The following is a 16752-nucleotide window of genomic DNA, read 5'->3' on the forward strand; positions in this document are numbered from 1 at the left end:
AAACTGAGTCTCAAACAATAACAGCATAATTTTCATATTTTACGGTATGTTTAATGTACAGTTTTTTAAAAACCTTCCTTGTCTCATGATTTTTTGTTACAAAGTAGGGCATTAAATAATTCTATGTTGCAGATGGGGAATCAAATATAAGACAGCGTGACTTGTATGAGATTACTCAGACTGCTAAGGTGTAATCTGAACTTTTATTTACCAAGTCCATTACTCTCTGCACTGAACTCAATGGTTCACAATGCTAGATACAATCTAAAATTTTATACCACATCTTGCAATCTACAAATTGGGTGAAAATTCTACAAGAGTTCATAACTACTGTACTCTCCAACTGGGAAAGGAGGAACTGAGAAGCAAAATAAAAAATATAAAAAATCACAAAATGGCAGTAGGCAGCTTTGGAATAGCAGAAGGAAACTCTGGCCTGCATACCTAGTTAGGCCTACCAGGCCTCTGATTTTGGCCTGCAAAGCCATTCTGGGCAAACCACACACCCTTGTCAGTCACCTGACATATGACATCAGGCACATAGATCTGCTATCTCTGATCAAAACATTAAGTGTTAAGACTGGAGACAAGTGATCTCTTATATTCAGTGTTAGTGCTAAGCACCAAAGCGCTAAAACTGGAATTAAGCTTATCTCCAATTTTAGCACTGTGGTGCTTAGCACTATTACCAGAAATTTTAAAAATTGTTGTTTTTTTTTAATAGCAGGGAGCATTTCTCTTATCTCCAATCTTACAGCATTGGATTTTGGACTACAACTCCCAGTCTTTATGACCAACGGTCAGGGACAATGTAAGTTGGCTTAAGAAATTGGCCTACAGGAGAGACTCGAGGGCTCACAATCAATCCCATACACTAGAAATAGACTGAACACAGCCTGTGGAATGATCGATGGTGTGTTTGTGGTAAGGCTTGCTTTTGGTTCTTTGTCATTGCTTAAGAACTGAACAGTGAATTTTCAAATCCAAAGTCAAGACACCAAGAAAGCCAATCTGATATACCACTCACCTTGTGCCTCCAAAGAGGACGATCTTGTCCCCTACTCTACAACAGCACTGCCTGCGGCGAGGACATGGGCCTTTCCCTTTGGGATCAATTTTCTTCCAGGTGAAAGAAACTGGAGAAAACACATACAGCATGAAAGCTGAATATTTCAAGCAATCCTGGTAAAGACAAGCTCTAGTTCTAAGAAGTTTACAAATTTAACACACAGAAACAAACCTTCTGCTTTTCAGCAGAAACACTTGAGGTTTTTTGCTTGGAAGTGAAAAAGATGTTCATGTTTCAAATATCACAGTCTTTTCTTCATGAAAAATGTTTGTTTGCACTCTTGATATTTTATTCCCAATGGATCTGGTTAAACAGAAAAAACCCTGGGACAGCTATACATTCCTTTTCACCAATAATCCCAAACATGAAATGTATGCAAAGCTGTATGTTTCATTGTACAAGCTGAACATTTCCAGCAGTTAACGAGGATACAGATTTCACACCTTCAAGTCACCCAGGACTGTGTGAAGCAAGAAACACCACAACTCCTCAAATAAAGTGAACTCAACATCGCCACCTGACCCCCCCCCCCATCTTCCCTCCCTCCCCCCTTCCCACCCCATGTCTCAACAAATGAAACGGATTTGTAAAAATGTTACATGGAAAAAATATGAGAGACATTACACTTACTTCTGTAAAACAAGAAAATCTTTAATAAAAAATTAAATAAAATAAAATAAAGGGAACTCTTCCAAATTCTCTTGGAAGACTAAGGATATTATAGTTCAAAGCATTCAGCTGTTCCGGTTTGCACTTCACTTAAAAAACCCCCGGATATTTATTGCATAAGGACCCTTGAAACAGCAATTGCTTTAGAGGGCAAATGAGAAGAAAGTGACAACCGTAGAACTCAGAATTAAGAAACCACACAGCATCTTCTGAAAACATTCTACAGATTGAACTATGCATTAACTTCCTTTTTGAAGAGTACATGTGGGTGCACTGCCATCTATTGGTAACTGCATGAAGTACAGAAGCCATAACCACTGAGACATCCCCACAGAGATGCCTGCTACCCTCTCTCCTTTAGAGAGTGGAGATTGGCAAGTTAGTTGTATGAATATAATAAAGGCAGGACGTAGTTACTCTCTGGAGCATACACTGACAAACCTCCTCCTTGAGCATCATACTAAGGTGTGGTGAGATAACTGGAACTGTGTGGCAGTAAAGTGAGGACATGCATAGAATCATAGAGTTGGAAGAGACCACAAGGGCCATCGAGTCCAACCCCCTGCCAAGCAGGAAACACCATCAGAGCACTCCTGACATATGGTTGTCAAGCCTCTGCTTAAAGACCTCCAAAGAAGGAGACTCCACCACACTCCTTGGCAGCAAATTCCACTGTCGAACAGCTCTTACTGTCAGGAAGTTCTTCCTAATGTTTAGGTGGAATCTTCTTTCTTGTAGTTTGGATCCATTGCTCCGTGTCCGCTTCTCTGGAGCAGCAGAAAACAACCTTTCTCCCTCCTCTATGTGACATCCTTTTATATATTTGAACATGGCTATCATATCACCCCTTAACCTCCTCTTCTCCAGGCTAAACATGCCCAGCTCCCTTAGCCGTTCCTCATAAGGCATCGTTTCCAGGCCTTTGACCATTTTGGTTGCCCTCCTCTGGACACGTTCCAGTTTGTCAGTGTCCTTCTTGAACTGTGGTGCCCAGAACTGGACACAGTACTCCAGGTGAGGTCTGACCAGAGCAGAATACAGTGGCACTATTACTTCCCTTGATCTAGATGCTATACTCCTATTGATGCAGCCCAGAATTGCATTGGCTTTTTTAGCTGCCGCGTCACACTGTTGGCTCATGTCAAGTTTGTGGTCAACCAAGACTCCTAGATCCTTTTCACATGTACTGCTCTCAAGCCAGGTGTCACCCATCTTGTATTTGTGCCTCTCATTTTTTTTTGCCCAAGTGCAATACTTTACATTTCTCCCTGTTAAAATTCATCTTGTTTGTTTTGGCCCAGTTCTCTAATCTGTCAAGGTCGTTTTGAAATGTGATCCTGTCCTCTGGAGTGTTAGCCACCCCTCCCAGTTTGGTGTCATCTGCAAATTTGATCAGGATGCCCTTGAGTCCATCATCCAAGTCGTTGATAAAGATGTTGAATAAGATCATACATAAGCATCACTTCACATCATTTAAGGTGGGGCCTTGGAATCTCCAGGCTGCATGAGTGGGCAGGTTGAGAGCCAATAAACTGAAGCTAAATACCAATACTCCTGTGCACAACTGATTCCCAGGAACTAGAGCGCATACCTGTTTTGGATGGGGTTGCACTCCTTCTGAGGGAACAGGTACATATTCTGAGAGTTCTCCTTGATCCATCTTTCTCACTGGAGGCAAAAATGACCTCAGTGGCTAGGAGTGCCTTTTGCTATCCTTGACTGTTCCTGGACTAGGATAGCCTTGCCTAAACAATTTTGGATCAGGTTTTCTGAAAGAATGCCTTCTCCCACACAGGCCTGCCCATTCATGAAAATATTCAGAGGCGGCCATTTTCATTTCATGGCAGCTTTGAGGAGGGCCCCTGCTCTGTAGAATGAGCTCCCTACTCGTGTAGTATACACCTGCTACAGTGAACTTCCACCCTCTGTTAAAACACATCCACTTGCTCAAGCTTTTTCCAGCCTCTGCCATCAGCTGAACAATTCCTAGGTACTGTAATTGCCATGTCCTTTTTACTGGATCATTTTTATTGTATGTGGAATTATTTAATTGTATGCTGCCTTGTTATTAGCGTAATGAGACACAGTAAATAAATATTTTAAACCAATGACATACCTACATATAATTAATGTAAGGAATTCACTTCCACAAGCTGCAGTGATCAGACAATGGATGTGTTCCAGCCAGCCATGCCTTCTTCCAGGGTACTCCCATCCTACAGCCCCTAGTTTTTCATGCTCAGTCCTCACTGAGTTGGTGGGTGTTTTTTCCTCCTCTTAGTCTCCCCCCCACCTGCCGATTTCCCCCCTACTTCTACAGACCCCGTGTTTCCTTGGGCATGCCGCTTACTTACTGGCTGAGCCCACAGGAATAACATTCAATCAATCCATCCAAGCTGAGCAGGGGTAGCGGCCGCGGCCTTAGCTTGGAGCTTACAGGTCAACTGCAGCATGGGGAAAGCCAAAGTGAAGGTGGCAGACAGGGGCTGAAACAGCTAGCGGGAACAATCTGAAGTGGTCTCAGCTGCTTTTCAGAAAAGAGAATTTGTGGGCTCTTTGGATGTATGTACAGAATACAAGGGTAATTTAAAATTCTTTTCTCATTCATTTTTAAACTCAGTCCTCTGAGGTTGAAAAGCAATCTTATGATCTAAAGCAGAGCTTAGCAAGTCTCTGGCTAAGCAGGGATTTGAAGCTAGATCTGCTAGGACTATCCAGTACTTTAGTCTGTAAAATCTCACTGAAAGGTTGCCGTTCTTTCTAGTGCTGAAGAAAAGGGTGCCCAAGAGGTTTCTGCACCATTATGGAGGCCTCTGCTATATCCTGCCCTTTCACACTGAGGGGTGGCAGAGCAAACATGACCATGCACAGGAAAGTGGTGGTGGTCATGGTGATGTGTGCACATGTGCATGTGTGTGTCCAGTTCCTGAGAAACCTGGCCAGGGAGCATCAGCCCACTAGAGAAAAGCAGCTGGCCATAAAACATCTTCTTGAAGAAGCTACACTCTTCTGAATCTCTTATTTGAGAACTCATTAGCAGTGAGCCATATTAGTACCACACAGCCACATTACCAATGGAGAGATGCAAATAAAAGGGTGGAGGGTTTGAAGCTCCTAATGGATATACTCATCCATCAAAGGCATGATCCTAAAGTCTACTGTGCAGTACTGAACAGTCAACCCCTGGCCTCCACAATCCTGAACAGGTACTGGTATTGCTGTTACTGTTGGCAGAGACAGCAACACTTCACAGACAAAAGCTGCAGGGTCAGAGAGACTCACTCCAGGCTCAGATTAAGGAACCAGTATTTGGTGCATTACCCGGGTCCCATGTGGTGCCCCTGAGATATGCCTGGAGCTTTATGGAGTGTAGCTGTTTAGCTTTCCCTTACTCATGAGTACAATGTTGCCATTAGTGCATTGAGCTCCAAATCAATATAGCAACCACCACTTCAGCTAATATTGTTAACTGGGTCCAAGACCTCACACTCCTTACTGATGGAATCTCTATGTGTTTGGGAACATACGCTACATGCATCTGTTGAACATATACATCCTACAAAACATATGGGAGCATCTGGGGCATGGAGGAAATGTGATTAATGCATAGCTGTAGCCCTGGTCACAGCAGAGATTCTTGGAGGTGCCTGTAGTACCAATAATAAGAAGGAATGTCAATTAAAAATACCTGGATCAAATTTCCAGAGATCGTGAAAGTGTCTGTTCAGACGTGCATTGTAGCCACCAAATATATACAGCTCTCCATTGTAGCCAACTGTAGGGAATAGAGAAAGTACATGTCAGGACACCTAAAACGAAGCTCAGTTTCATATCAGTTACAACGGAAAAGTTTTTGTGCTATTCCCCTATGAACACCAGTTGTTAGGAATCACAAGTGGGGAGAATGCTGTTGCACTCAAGTTCTGTTTATGATTTTCCCATAAGCAATCTGGGTGGTCAGTATAAGAACAGGATGCTGGACAAGATGGGCCTTTGGTGTGATCCACCAGGACTCGTGCGCTATTGCATGCCACATTCAGAGCTAAGGTTGTCCATTTACATTAGATTAAGAACCATTTCATATTGGAGGAAGGAGGAAGGTAAGCAACTGACTCCAAATTCTTGTCCTCTGTTTTTCCATCTCGTCCAAAATTGATAATGGGCACCTCTCCCAATGGAAGATGCACAAGACTGATTTAGATGCTGATTCCCTGTTCATTGTTGCTTTCTAAAAACAACAAAGGCCACTACTTGATCTTTTGAAGACTTGTGCCTGATTGGCCAACTACAACTTTCTCTTTAATCTTAATTAGACTCCTCACGCTCGATGGAGTGTAATGATGACTTACATGCTGAGTGGCTCCTTCTGCCTTCAGGAAGGAGGGGAGTGGGAGGCGAGTCCAGCCAAGAGTTTGTGTCTGTGTCAAATACTTTGATTCGGTTACAGTAGATCTCATTGTTGGAGTGGAATGGCCCAAAGCGGTCTGCTCTTCCCCCAAACACATACATCTTTGTCCCAATTATTGTGGCTGAGTGAAAGTCTCTCCATCGAGCTGGTGTGCCCTGAAACAAGAGACTCCTGTTAAGTAAGTCAAAGGGAAATGGAAGTTACTTTAGGAGCAAAAGATATGAAAGGGGATGTAGGTGAAAGGGGATTTTGGGTGCTCAAAATTCTGTTGACTACAAACTAAAGCAGACAAAAGTTAAACGGCAAACAGGGTCACATGCAGGACCCAAAGACACACTAACACCAATACTGACCTTTGTACAGATCAGACTCCAAATCATGTTGCTGCTATCCAATTTGTGGATGTCATTTGAAAAACAATCAGCCTGAAAGAAAGAGAAATTATTAAACTAGTGGGGATGCTGGATCAAGCACTGCCAGGCATTCTAAAGGCCCTTGGTTATTTTGTTCTCTAGAGATAAAAACAGAGTTTAAATCTTCAACATTTCCCTGTGGAGCTGAAATATATTAAGGGAACTGAAATAGGTGGCTCAGAAAACAAAGCAGCTGTTCAGACTGACTCACATCAGTGCACAATATCCAAACAACACATTGAATATACATATGCCACTCCAGTTTATATACAGAAAAAAAGAAGTAATGTGAGAGATTAAAACCATGATTTACAGTACACTGGGTTCTGAATGTCTGGTGTGAGATGGCAAAGGCTGCCCTTTGCCCTTCTTTTAAGTAAGTGCTAAACATCAGTAGATCTCATTAACCTCAGCTGGAGTTGTTAAAGAGTCACTAAGTCAGACCAGACAACCCTTAAGCTAAATGTTCTGAGAGGAATGCATAATTAGCAACAACCTGTAAAAGATACTAGATTGCTGGGTTTGCCAAAGTTTTGTAACACTTGGACCTACCATGGAGAGAGATAAAATCTTTGGAGTTGCTGGTCCCTTAAATCCCATCACGATATTTTCGTTTGTTTCAGTACCCTGCCACACAGACTTTAATTAATGCTGTAAATCCACTGAAAACAAACTCATTTGTCATAAGATCTAGTCCAGGCTTACTCAACCTCAGCCCTCCAGATGTTTTGAGACTACAATTCCCATCATTCCTGACCACTGGTCCTGCTAGCTAGGGATCATGGGAGTTGTAGGCCAAAAACATCTGGAGGGCCGAGGTTGAGGAAGCCTGATCTAGTCACTGAAAAAGCCAGTGAGATCCAGCTGCTTGTCTACTGGAAACAGGTTAAATCTCTGCTCAGCCACAAATCAATGGATGGCTTTTGGACACCATCTGTTCCAAATAACTCAGACACCACCAGAAAACAGAGGTGGTCTATTATCTATTTTACAGTAATTGCAAGAATAAGCAGGAAGGGAAAACATTCTGCACATCTTACAAGCACAATTATGATTGTCTTAAGAACTTGTGGAATCTCTCTCTAGAGATGGTGAAGACAACACTAGAAAGTCATCTAGAAAGACAACACTTAGAAAATCTAAGTCTGTTTCCAAGCATAAATTAACATCTGCTCGTACTTCTGATGCAACACATCTCTTAGAAAGTTTGAAATTTTTAGTCATCTGATAGGTCAGGGACTTGAACTAGACTCCCTTCGGACTGTTTCTGTGCATATTATTATTATTAATTGAGTTTATACACCGCCCTATACCTAGAGGTCTCAGTGCAGTTCATAGAACTAATTAACATCTATTCATAAATTAGCAACTATTCATCCTTCTGATGCAATCCAACTTTTAAGAGGTTTGACAATTTGATCTAAAATATTTGTTTACTGCCCTTCATATAAATAACCCAGGACAGCATTCAGAACTGCAACCTGTCATAAAAACAAAGAGAAGGAAAATACAAATGTAGTGGCTTGACAACAAAGGCAATTATGCCTGAAATGTCAATAGACTAAATTGAGTTTTGCTTTTTACTTACCAATCAACAGTACAGCAGCTTGCTTTCTAAGAGGCAAGGAGCACAGACATGCATAACAGCAAGCAGACTTTGGCTCTAAATACATCTAGCCCTTTAAACCTAGGTGTAGACTAAGGCTACAGTCTAATACTCTTGGGAATAAATCCTGCTGAATAAATATGCACATGACATGGCCTCATGCTTGGAGTTCATCAGCTACAATGAAAGTTTGGCATTATTATCAGGATGTGACAGTATGGGGTTACAATAGAGAACATTTCAGTGATCTTTAACTTAATTCACAAATGTCTTTAAATATAATTGTTGGTAAACTAAAGAAAGGGGGGGAAAGTGAAGTGGGAGCAGAGGGACCACTCAGAATTCTCTTTGAATAACTTGATTTGGAAGCACCATTTCTCATGCAGACCTGAACACAAATAGCAGAGATCATGGGATAACTTACCAGTTGTTCATATCCCCCAAAGATATACATGCTCTTTCCCAAGACGCAAGCCGAATGTCCATCTCTTGCTCCCGGAACCATTCCAGAAACTTTTGGTGTGAACCATTTGTGCGTGCCTAACACGTTAAAAACAAAAAACAGAGAGATGAGCCATTACCAGCAGACACAGAATGTCACGTTCAGGAATTAATGAAAAAGGGCATGGCCCTTGGGGAAAAATCCTAAACAAACACATATCTCTCATTTTAATAAGGAACCACTTCTCTTACACACAGGACAGTGGAGCAGCAGCTGCCTCTCTAGAAGCTATCTTGTAGTTCCTGAAAAACGATGTAAAGCCACCACTCACATTCTGTGAGATTTCACTATTATCCTACTGTGTGTTACAAAGTAAGAAACAGTTGCAATATTTTGGGAAGCAATTAAACTGTAGGAGAGCATTTTTCAGTACCTGAAAAATATTTTTAATGCAAGGCTGCCTGGTTATCTGTAAAGTTAAAGCAAGCACCTGTCTCAGAAGTCCATAAAAAGAAGCACAGATAATCCTGAGAGACGCAAGAGATTGCCTAACCAAAGTTGGCAGTCAGCTTCAGTGCTTATTCCAGGAAGCAGAATAGAGCAGCCTGTTCATAATCCTCTAGCACCCAAGAATCTCTCACAACCTGGCTTCCATCCACAGCCACCCACCTAGATTAACTGGATAAGTATTCCAGCCCAACACAAGGTCAATGTAAACTCTGTGGAGATTATTAGCACAAAGGGAAAGTGAGCCTTGCTCCTAGTGGGATGTGTGCCATGCTTGGATTTCTAAATCCAGTCATGTGCTACCCCTAGAGACCTCGGCCAAGAGCTACATATGAAACTAGAGACTGGAGCAGGCTGTGACATCTAATACAGATAGCATTTGCAAGCCAACAAAGGACAATGCCTTGCAGAAAAGCTTCAGGGCTTTGTCTAGCCTGAAGTGACTCATGCAAGAGGGTTTCCACCTTTTCCCATGAGAAGGGAAGGATTAGTAGAATTGCTTTCCAGGGATGGTAGGAAATTGCACAAGCAAGTGCATCCAAGGCTGCCTAGGACTCTGGACAGCAACAGTCCCTTGCAGCTTTTTCCACCACTCCTCAAATAAAAATCAGTTTAGCAGCTGTGTGATGCCCCTATGTACAACGGAATTCTATGGATATCTAGTTTTGCTCCCTAGAAGGAACTCCAAGATACCGAGAAAGCAAATTTGTTAAGAGAATTAGCTAGACCTGGAAAGACAGCCCAAGAACCGATAGCCCATCTCTCATGGACAGTTTGTAAGATACTGGTTCTCTCATTATTTCCTTCTGCTTAGTTTCCTTCTTTCCTGTTGAACATCTTCCTCCTTCAAAATACCTTTTATGTGAAGAGTTCTGATCAGTATCTGAACTGATCTGCAACTTACACATGCAACTGTTTTAGCTGGTTTTATATATGCAATTGTTTTGCATATGGCTTCTATTGTATTGAAAATTCACTTCAAAATGCTTCATAGGAAGTGGTTAATAAATGAAATAAAAATATGCCAACACCTTCCGTTGATGCAGCATACCCTTTTCCTGCTACTGTACGCAGTCCCCCTGCATTGTGTGCTGCCCACAGTAGTGAGAGCATAATTTCCATGAAGCACCAGTCCCGAAGGCTGAAGACTGTACAGTGGGTCTCCAACAATTCCCACGTTCTTTGAAAATATTAATCACGTTTCTATAAAAGTTATAATCAACAAGATTAAATACTTTCAAACCTGCTGTTCCCAGTTTAAACCTGGAGCCAAATTGCAACTTTTTAAAATATACACTTTCAGCAGCATGTGACAACCAGGGATGTGGGGAGCTGCGAACAACACTTACTGACGTCAAAGGCGTATAGGACATTGCAGGCTCCCTCAGTGTCATTGCGGCCTCCCCAAATGTAGATGGTGTCCTCAATAAGCACTGCAGAGTGTCCATATCTCATGTATGGAACTTCCCTCACATGGTCCCTGCTGTTTGTCCACACTGGTGGTAGTTTGGTCCAGCGCAGAGAGACTAAAAGGAAAAAGCCCACAGTGTTACTTGACTGGCTTGCTCTTATGCATCAGGCTGCTATGCACAGATACTAACTGACAAACAATTCAATTGCTTGGATTAACAAGTCATAATTGCTGGAGGAAATCCAATGCTGTCATAGAGTACTCTCTCTCTCTCTCTCTCTCTCGTGTGTGTGTGCGCGCGCGTGCGTGTGTTAACATTGCAAAACATTAGTTTACTCAGGGAAAATAAAAAGGAAAGAGAAAACAATGAAAAGATGCTAAAAAGGTTATACCACTAAGAGAATGTGAAAAATGTTCACCTAGTAATAATAATAATAATAATGGCTTGGGAAACCCAGCCAGATGGGTGGGGTATAAATAATAAATAATAATAATAATAATTATTATTATTATTATTATTTATTATTTATACCCCACCCATCTGGCTGGGTTTCCCAAGCCATTCTGGGCAGCTTCCAACAAAATATTAAAATACAATAGTCCTTAGATGTCTTCTAAAAGTCTGTTAGTTGTTTTTTCCTTTGGCATCTGATGCGAGGGCATTCCACAGGGCGGGTGCCATTACTGAGAAGGCCCTCTGCCTGGTTCCTTGTAACTTTGTTTCTTGCAATGAGGGAACCACCAGAAGGCCCTCGGCACTAGACCTCAGTGTCTGGGCAGAACAATGGAAGTGTACTGGACTGAGGCTGTTTTGGGGCTTTAAAGGTCAGCACCAACACTTTGAACAATCTGTTGCAAATGTGTTACACTATATAGATGCTGGTGCCAAATAAAGCATACCTAATAAAAATAGTATTTTCAACCATTGCTCCATTAAAAGAAGACATATATTCAAGAGTCCTAAAAGAAAATTGCTTTGAAGGCCCATTTAGGGTAATGGTTAAACACTGTTAAAAGCACACAGTGTAAAAGCTTAAAATAGGGAAATGGGTAGCTGAATGGCAGATTAGAATATGTAAGACAGCACACACTAGAAAAAGTAAAAATATTCCATTCTTATTAATCATTTAAAAACAGCAGTAATCAACTAATGTACAATTCTATTGTCTATTTTCACAACAATGTTCTTGGGAACATTGGGCTAAGACAATTGCCGAAGGCTAGTGTGCTTCATTGCTGAGTATTTGAGCTTGGGTCTCACATAACTGAATCTACTACTCTGTCCTGTTGAAACTTACTCTGCCCTACCAGACTCCTGTTTGCTTCCCCTCTTCTGACTCTCCACTGGAATCTGCATATTACACATATGACAATGAAAATCTGTAATTAGCTCCATAAAACTCCATGCCATAGTGTACTACTGATGTCAAGAGATTCCCCAGTTTAAACAAATAAAACTGTAAAAGATGTATTTTAAAAAAACACACCTTCCAATTTAGGTTAGTAAAATCAGCTATTTATATAGCTCAGCAGCATCTAGGTCATACTGTGCCATTCCTGTTTAAGCACCCAAGTTTGCCACTAACAGATGAGGCTTGTCCATGCATCATCAAGTGGATCATTAACAGGCTTTTGCACCTTCCCCAAAGAGCTTGGGGTTGGTCAGTTGTAAATGTGACATCTGGGTGAACCAACCTGTTGCAACAGAGTAGAACACAAGCTTGTTTTCTTAACCTGAATTATGAACAGGTTGTTTTCCATCATTTCTACTTGATGCTTACCATACATTATATATCAACCAGCTAGTATCAGACTGCTGTATTATTTTCACATGGTAACAGAAGTAAAAAAAAAAATCAATTTAATAACAGAGTGAAAGATGTATTCATGTCACACAGCACTGAAAACTAAAATATGGTGATGGTTGCTCCATGAATTATATGATCAAAAATGTTTTCAGTTTTCAATTATATGATCAAAATTGTTTTCAGTTATGAAAGCTATCTATAGTTTCTTGCTAAATAATCAATAAGGGAAACTTTAACCATCTTGCAGTTTCAGCAGATATGTACTCCAATTCAGAATGGTAGTTATAGGGAAAGCCCTTACAATTTAAGATGCCATATTTATAGTGTTATTGAAGCTCCACCACTTATTCCAGTGTTCACTGTATAAAGAAAACAAAGCACTGAATACTTGGATAGCTTGTTTTTGGAAAGGGATGTTGATCTAGCAAGAAAAAAATAAAATAAATGAAGTTCTGTTAGCCATCAGAAAAATAAATCTAATTTAAAAAGTAATCGCCTTTGCTTTTGTGGCTGCAAATGTGTGAAACTCTGTTTTCCTAGGACACACAATTGACGGTTTTTATAACCCCTTTGCTTTTTTGCAAATATGTTTGATTTTTAATACAGTATAACTTCTGGCTTAAACAAGTAAATAATGTTCCATTTCTTTCCACAGCAGCAAATCATTTCCCAACCAATGACTCATTTTTAAGGATTATTCCTTCTCCAAGGCAACCTAAAGGTTATCAAAATATCTTGGAAAGGGAAATCATAAATCAGGGAGTTTTTCCTCCCTCAGCACTTCCTACAATGAAGCTTTGCTCCAACATTTGTTCCCCAAACTTGTTCTTATGATATACTAAAGGTCACTTCATACACAATACTTTTCCTAGACAGCAAGTAGCTCCCAAAGAGGTGAAATTTCAGCAAGATGCATACATGTATTTTTTTAAATATAAAAATATATGCATTGATTTGTTTACTGCTGTATATTATTATTGCAATCTTATAATTTAATGTATTGTAATTCTAAGTTTTAACCTCTTGTTCATGGCTCTGATATTTTTTATAATTAATGTTGATATATAAATGATAAACAACAATAAATATAATGTTCATGTTGTGTGAAATGGCTGATTCCCATGCTCCTTAAGGACAATTCCCGCTTTTGATACTTTTAAATTCTCAGTGACCTCATCTATGTTTAACAGCTAACTGACCACTACCGAATAAGTACGGCAGCTGAGTTTGTTTGCAACAGCACGTGGACCTTGGATTTAAAGATCTCAAAATCACAACATTCAATCGTATGAAAGTGCTAGCTGTTCAGGTCCTTTGCAGCCACACTCATTTTACCTGCATTGAATACATGAACGTCGATCTGTCGCAGTGTCTCATAGTCTTCCCCAGAACAGTAACCGCCAAAAGAGTAGACTTTGTGTCCAACAGCCACAGCAGCGTGGTTTACTCTCCGGGGCCCACCTTCTAAATGCACTGTCCACCGTAACATTCCCTTTTGCAAGTGCTCAGTCCCTCCAAGAAGGGGGTTGGGGCATTAGAGTTTCATGCCAACAGGGCTACCAACCATGTTGGTATGTAGCCACAGAGCTCTGAAAAAGACGACAAATTTACAAATCTTCAAAATGCAACTGATTATGTCCAGTGTAAAATGAACGAGTCTTCCTCTATGCAACAGCTTTCCCACTAGACACGGTTTTAACTGCCTCTTTGAATGTCGCATTACATTGTTCCTCTTGGGTGGGAGAAAGCAATTAGTTTTTTCTTGTTAGCCTGCTACATATCTAAGATAGGGAATAGCATTTATTGAATCAGAAAAGGTGAAATATGTAATCATTCAAAAAATGGCAAAACAGGAGTGTTAACTATGTCTCAGTAGATCAGGAGGGCAGCAAGAATAAGCATTTCCCTCTAGTCATCATTTCACAGAGTTCATACTCAACAACAGTAATGGTAAAGAGAAAAAATGTTCCCATCAGGTTGTACAGCAATTATTTGTTTTAACAGAAGACAAAGAGAATGTTCATGGCAAATTAATAGCATCAAATGAATTTACAATTCAAGTCTTTTTTCTCTATGTGGGGCAGTTCCAGGTCAAGTCACTACAATGCCCTATCCTATATTTGTGCATCTGATTATTCCCAAGTATAGAACCTTACATATGTCCATAGTGAAATTCATTTTGCTAGTTTTGGCCCAGTTCTCCAATCTGTAAAGGTAATATTGAATCCTGATTCTATCTTCTGAGGTATTAACTACCCCTCCCAATTTGGTAACATCTACAGGTTTGATGAGCACCCCCTCTATTTCTTCATTCAAGTCATTTATAAAGATGCTGAAAAACACTGGGCCCAGGACAGAACCCTGCGGTACCCCACTTATTTAATGCCTAACCAAAGAACCTGGCATCACCCAATGAAACTGAAAGATTCCAAACAGACAAAAGGAAGTGCAGTTTTACACAGCACATTGTTAAACTATGAAATAGGCTACCACAAGATGGCCAGCATTTGGACGGCTTTAAAATGGGATTAGAAAAATTCATGGAGGATATAGTTAACAAAAGATACAAGTTATGATGGTTGTGTGCTACTTCCAGTATTGGCGGCGGTATGCCTTTGAATACCAGTAAGCACAAATGGGGAGACAGCTGTTGCACACATGTCTTGCTTGAGGACTCCCCAGAAGTATTGGGTTGGTCACTGTGAAAAAAGAATGGTAGACTAGATGTGCCTTTGATCCGATCCAGCAAGGCTCTTATGTAATAGGGGTCCAGGCAATATATATATAGTTTTACTTGAAGGGTAAAGATCCACTTTAATGATTCAGAGCTTTGTGTCTGGCTTTTCATCACACACAAGCAAGAAAAAAGCAGGCTGCCTATTAAAGAAGCATTTTCAAAAGTCAATCCCTTGGAGAAAATCAGTGGTTAGAGATTTAAACCCACACACGTTTCTCCAGCTATGTGTCCAAAATAGAAGGAAAATCAAGACCTGTCTTCTGCTGTGTGATGACTGTAGTGGGAGTTCTTGAAACCTTGTCAAAAGACTTCGTGAAGTTGGAATCTTAGAGTACTTAGAGAGAGCTTTTCTCATGAGGTGTTTGAACTATGTAGGAGTTTTAAAACCAAGGAACAGAATATTCTCTACTTGTTTAACTGTTCATCTCCTGTCTGTGGCAACAAACTCAGCACCAGTCCAGTCAACTGGAAATATCCATAGGAAAACAAAATGTTTTCTTTAAGCAGATAGCCTGCAATGAAGGCCAATAAAGCAACTGAAATCAATTTTCCAAAAGAATTGAAATCAATTAGCATCAGCCAAATATAGTTTAGATTAGAGTAGTATTCCACCCCAAACACACAGACCAGATGTTAATACTTGAAAACTTTCCCTTTGTCTGGTGTACTAAAATATATAAATTCTTAAAAGAGGTGAAAATTCTAGTATAAAATGCATGATGAAAGAAGGTAACATGGTTAAGAAAGAGGCAGAGATCCAACATGTGATTCTATGATTTTATGTTATATATATTATATGGGACATGGGTGGTGCTGTGGTCTAAACCACTGAGCCTTGGGCTTTCCGATCGGAAGGTCGACGGTTCGAATCCCCATGACGGGGTGAGCTCCTGTTGCTCGGTCCCAGCTCCTGCCAACCTAGCAGTTCGAAAGCACGTCAAAGTGCAAGTAGATAAATAGGTACCGCTCTGGCGGGAAGGTAAACAGCGTTTCCATGTGCTGCTCTGGTTTCGCCAGAAGTAGCTTAGTCATGCTAGCCACATGACCCAGGAAAACTGTCTGCGGACAAATGTCGGCTCACTCGGCCAGTAAAGCGAGATGAGCGCAGCAACCCCAGTCGTTTGCGACTGGACTTAACTGTCAGGGGTCCTTTACCTTTACCTTTTTATGGTATATATGTTAAAAATGACAAAATGTAACAGAAAAGAAAAAAGTATGAGGGATGGAGGTGCCTACAATATATATTTATATTTCAAGAGAGAAAAATATTGGCTGAATGTATAAAGTTAGGAACACAACAATGGCTATATAAGATCAGAACCCTAAGAAGAAAAGCTAGTTTATCTTAGTGCATACAAAAGCCATTTCTAAATAATGATAACATCTATTTTCCATATGCATTTTATAAGCTTCACTATAGAGGAAAATGAAGAATAGTTCAGTTTCCCAAACAAGTAATTGGGGCCTTAGTGGAGGAGCTCCTTCATGGAAAAATTCTACATATGCATCCATCATAGTTGCTTTTCAAGCACTGAGCACATCACATGCACATCTTTTAACATGAATGTAATTAATAAATGCAATTTGGGATTTCTGCAGGTAGGGAGAGGTACTGATAAAGAATTATCCCAAAAGTACATGTTAAATTTTAAGGTGTATGTGCCTGTGGCCAGGGATCAAAG

At 40.5% G+C, this 16752-nt stretch overlaps 1 protein-coding gene across 3 annotated transcripts in view; it reads right to left on the minus strand.

The window, feature by feature from the left end:
• KLHDC3 (kelch domain containing 3) overlaps positions 1 to 16752 on the minus strand; it is a 44088-nt gene that overhangs the window by 16505 nt on the left and 10831 nt on the right. For 2 of the 3 annotated variants that reach the window (XM_081854924.1, XM_081854926.1), the window contains exons 2-8: positions 13669 to 13922; positions 10464 to 10640; positions 8590 to 8705; positions 6500 to 6571; positions 6088 to 6301; positions 5427 to 5513; positions 1028 to 1136 (exon numbers count right to left, since the gene is read on the minus strand). In XM_081854924.1, coding sequence (XP_081711050.1) covers positions 1028 to 1136; positions 5427 to 5513; positions 6088 to 6301; positions 6500 to 6571; positions 8590 to 8705; positions 10464 to 10640; positions 13669 to 13822 — 929 coding nt within the window. In that variant the 5' untranslated portion in view covers positions 13823 to 13922. The remainder of the gene's footprint in view (positions 1 to 1027; positions 1137 to 5426; positions 5514 to 6087; positions 6302 to 6499; positions 6572 to 8589; positions 8706 to 10463; positions 10641 to 13668; positions 13923 to 16752) is intronic. The other variant, XM_081854925.1, reaches the window with a different exon arrangement.

Source organism: Podarcis erhardii, assembly GCF_964252035.2.
Source record: "Podarcis erhardii genome assembly, chromosome: 3".
NCBI classification, from domain to species: domain Eukaryota; kingdom Metazoa; phylum Chordata; class Lepidosauria; order Squamata; family Lacertidae; genus Podarcis; species Podarcis erhardii.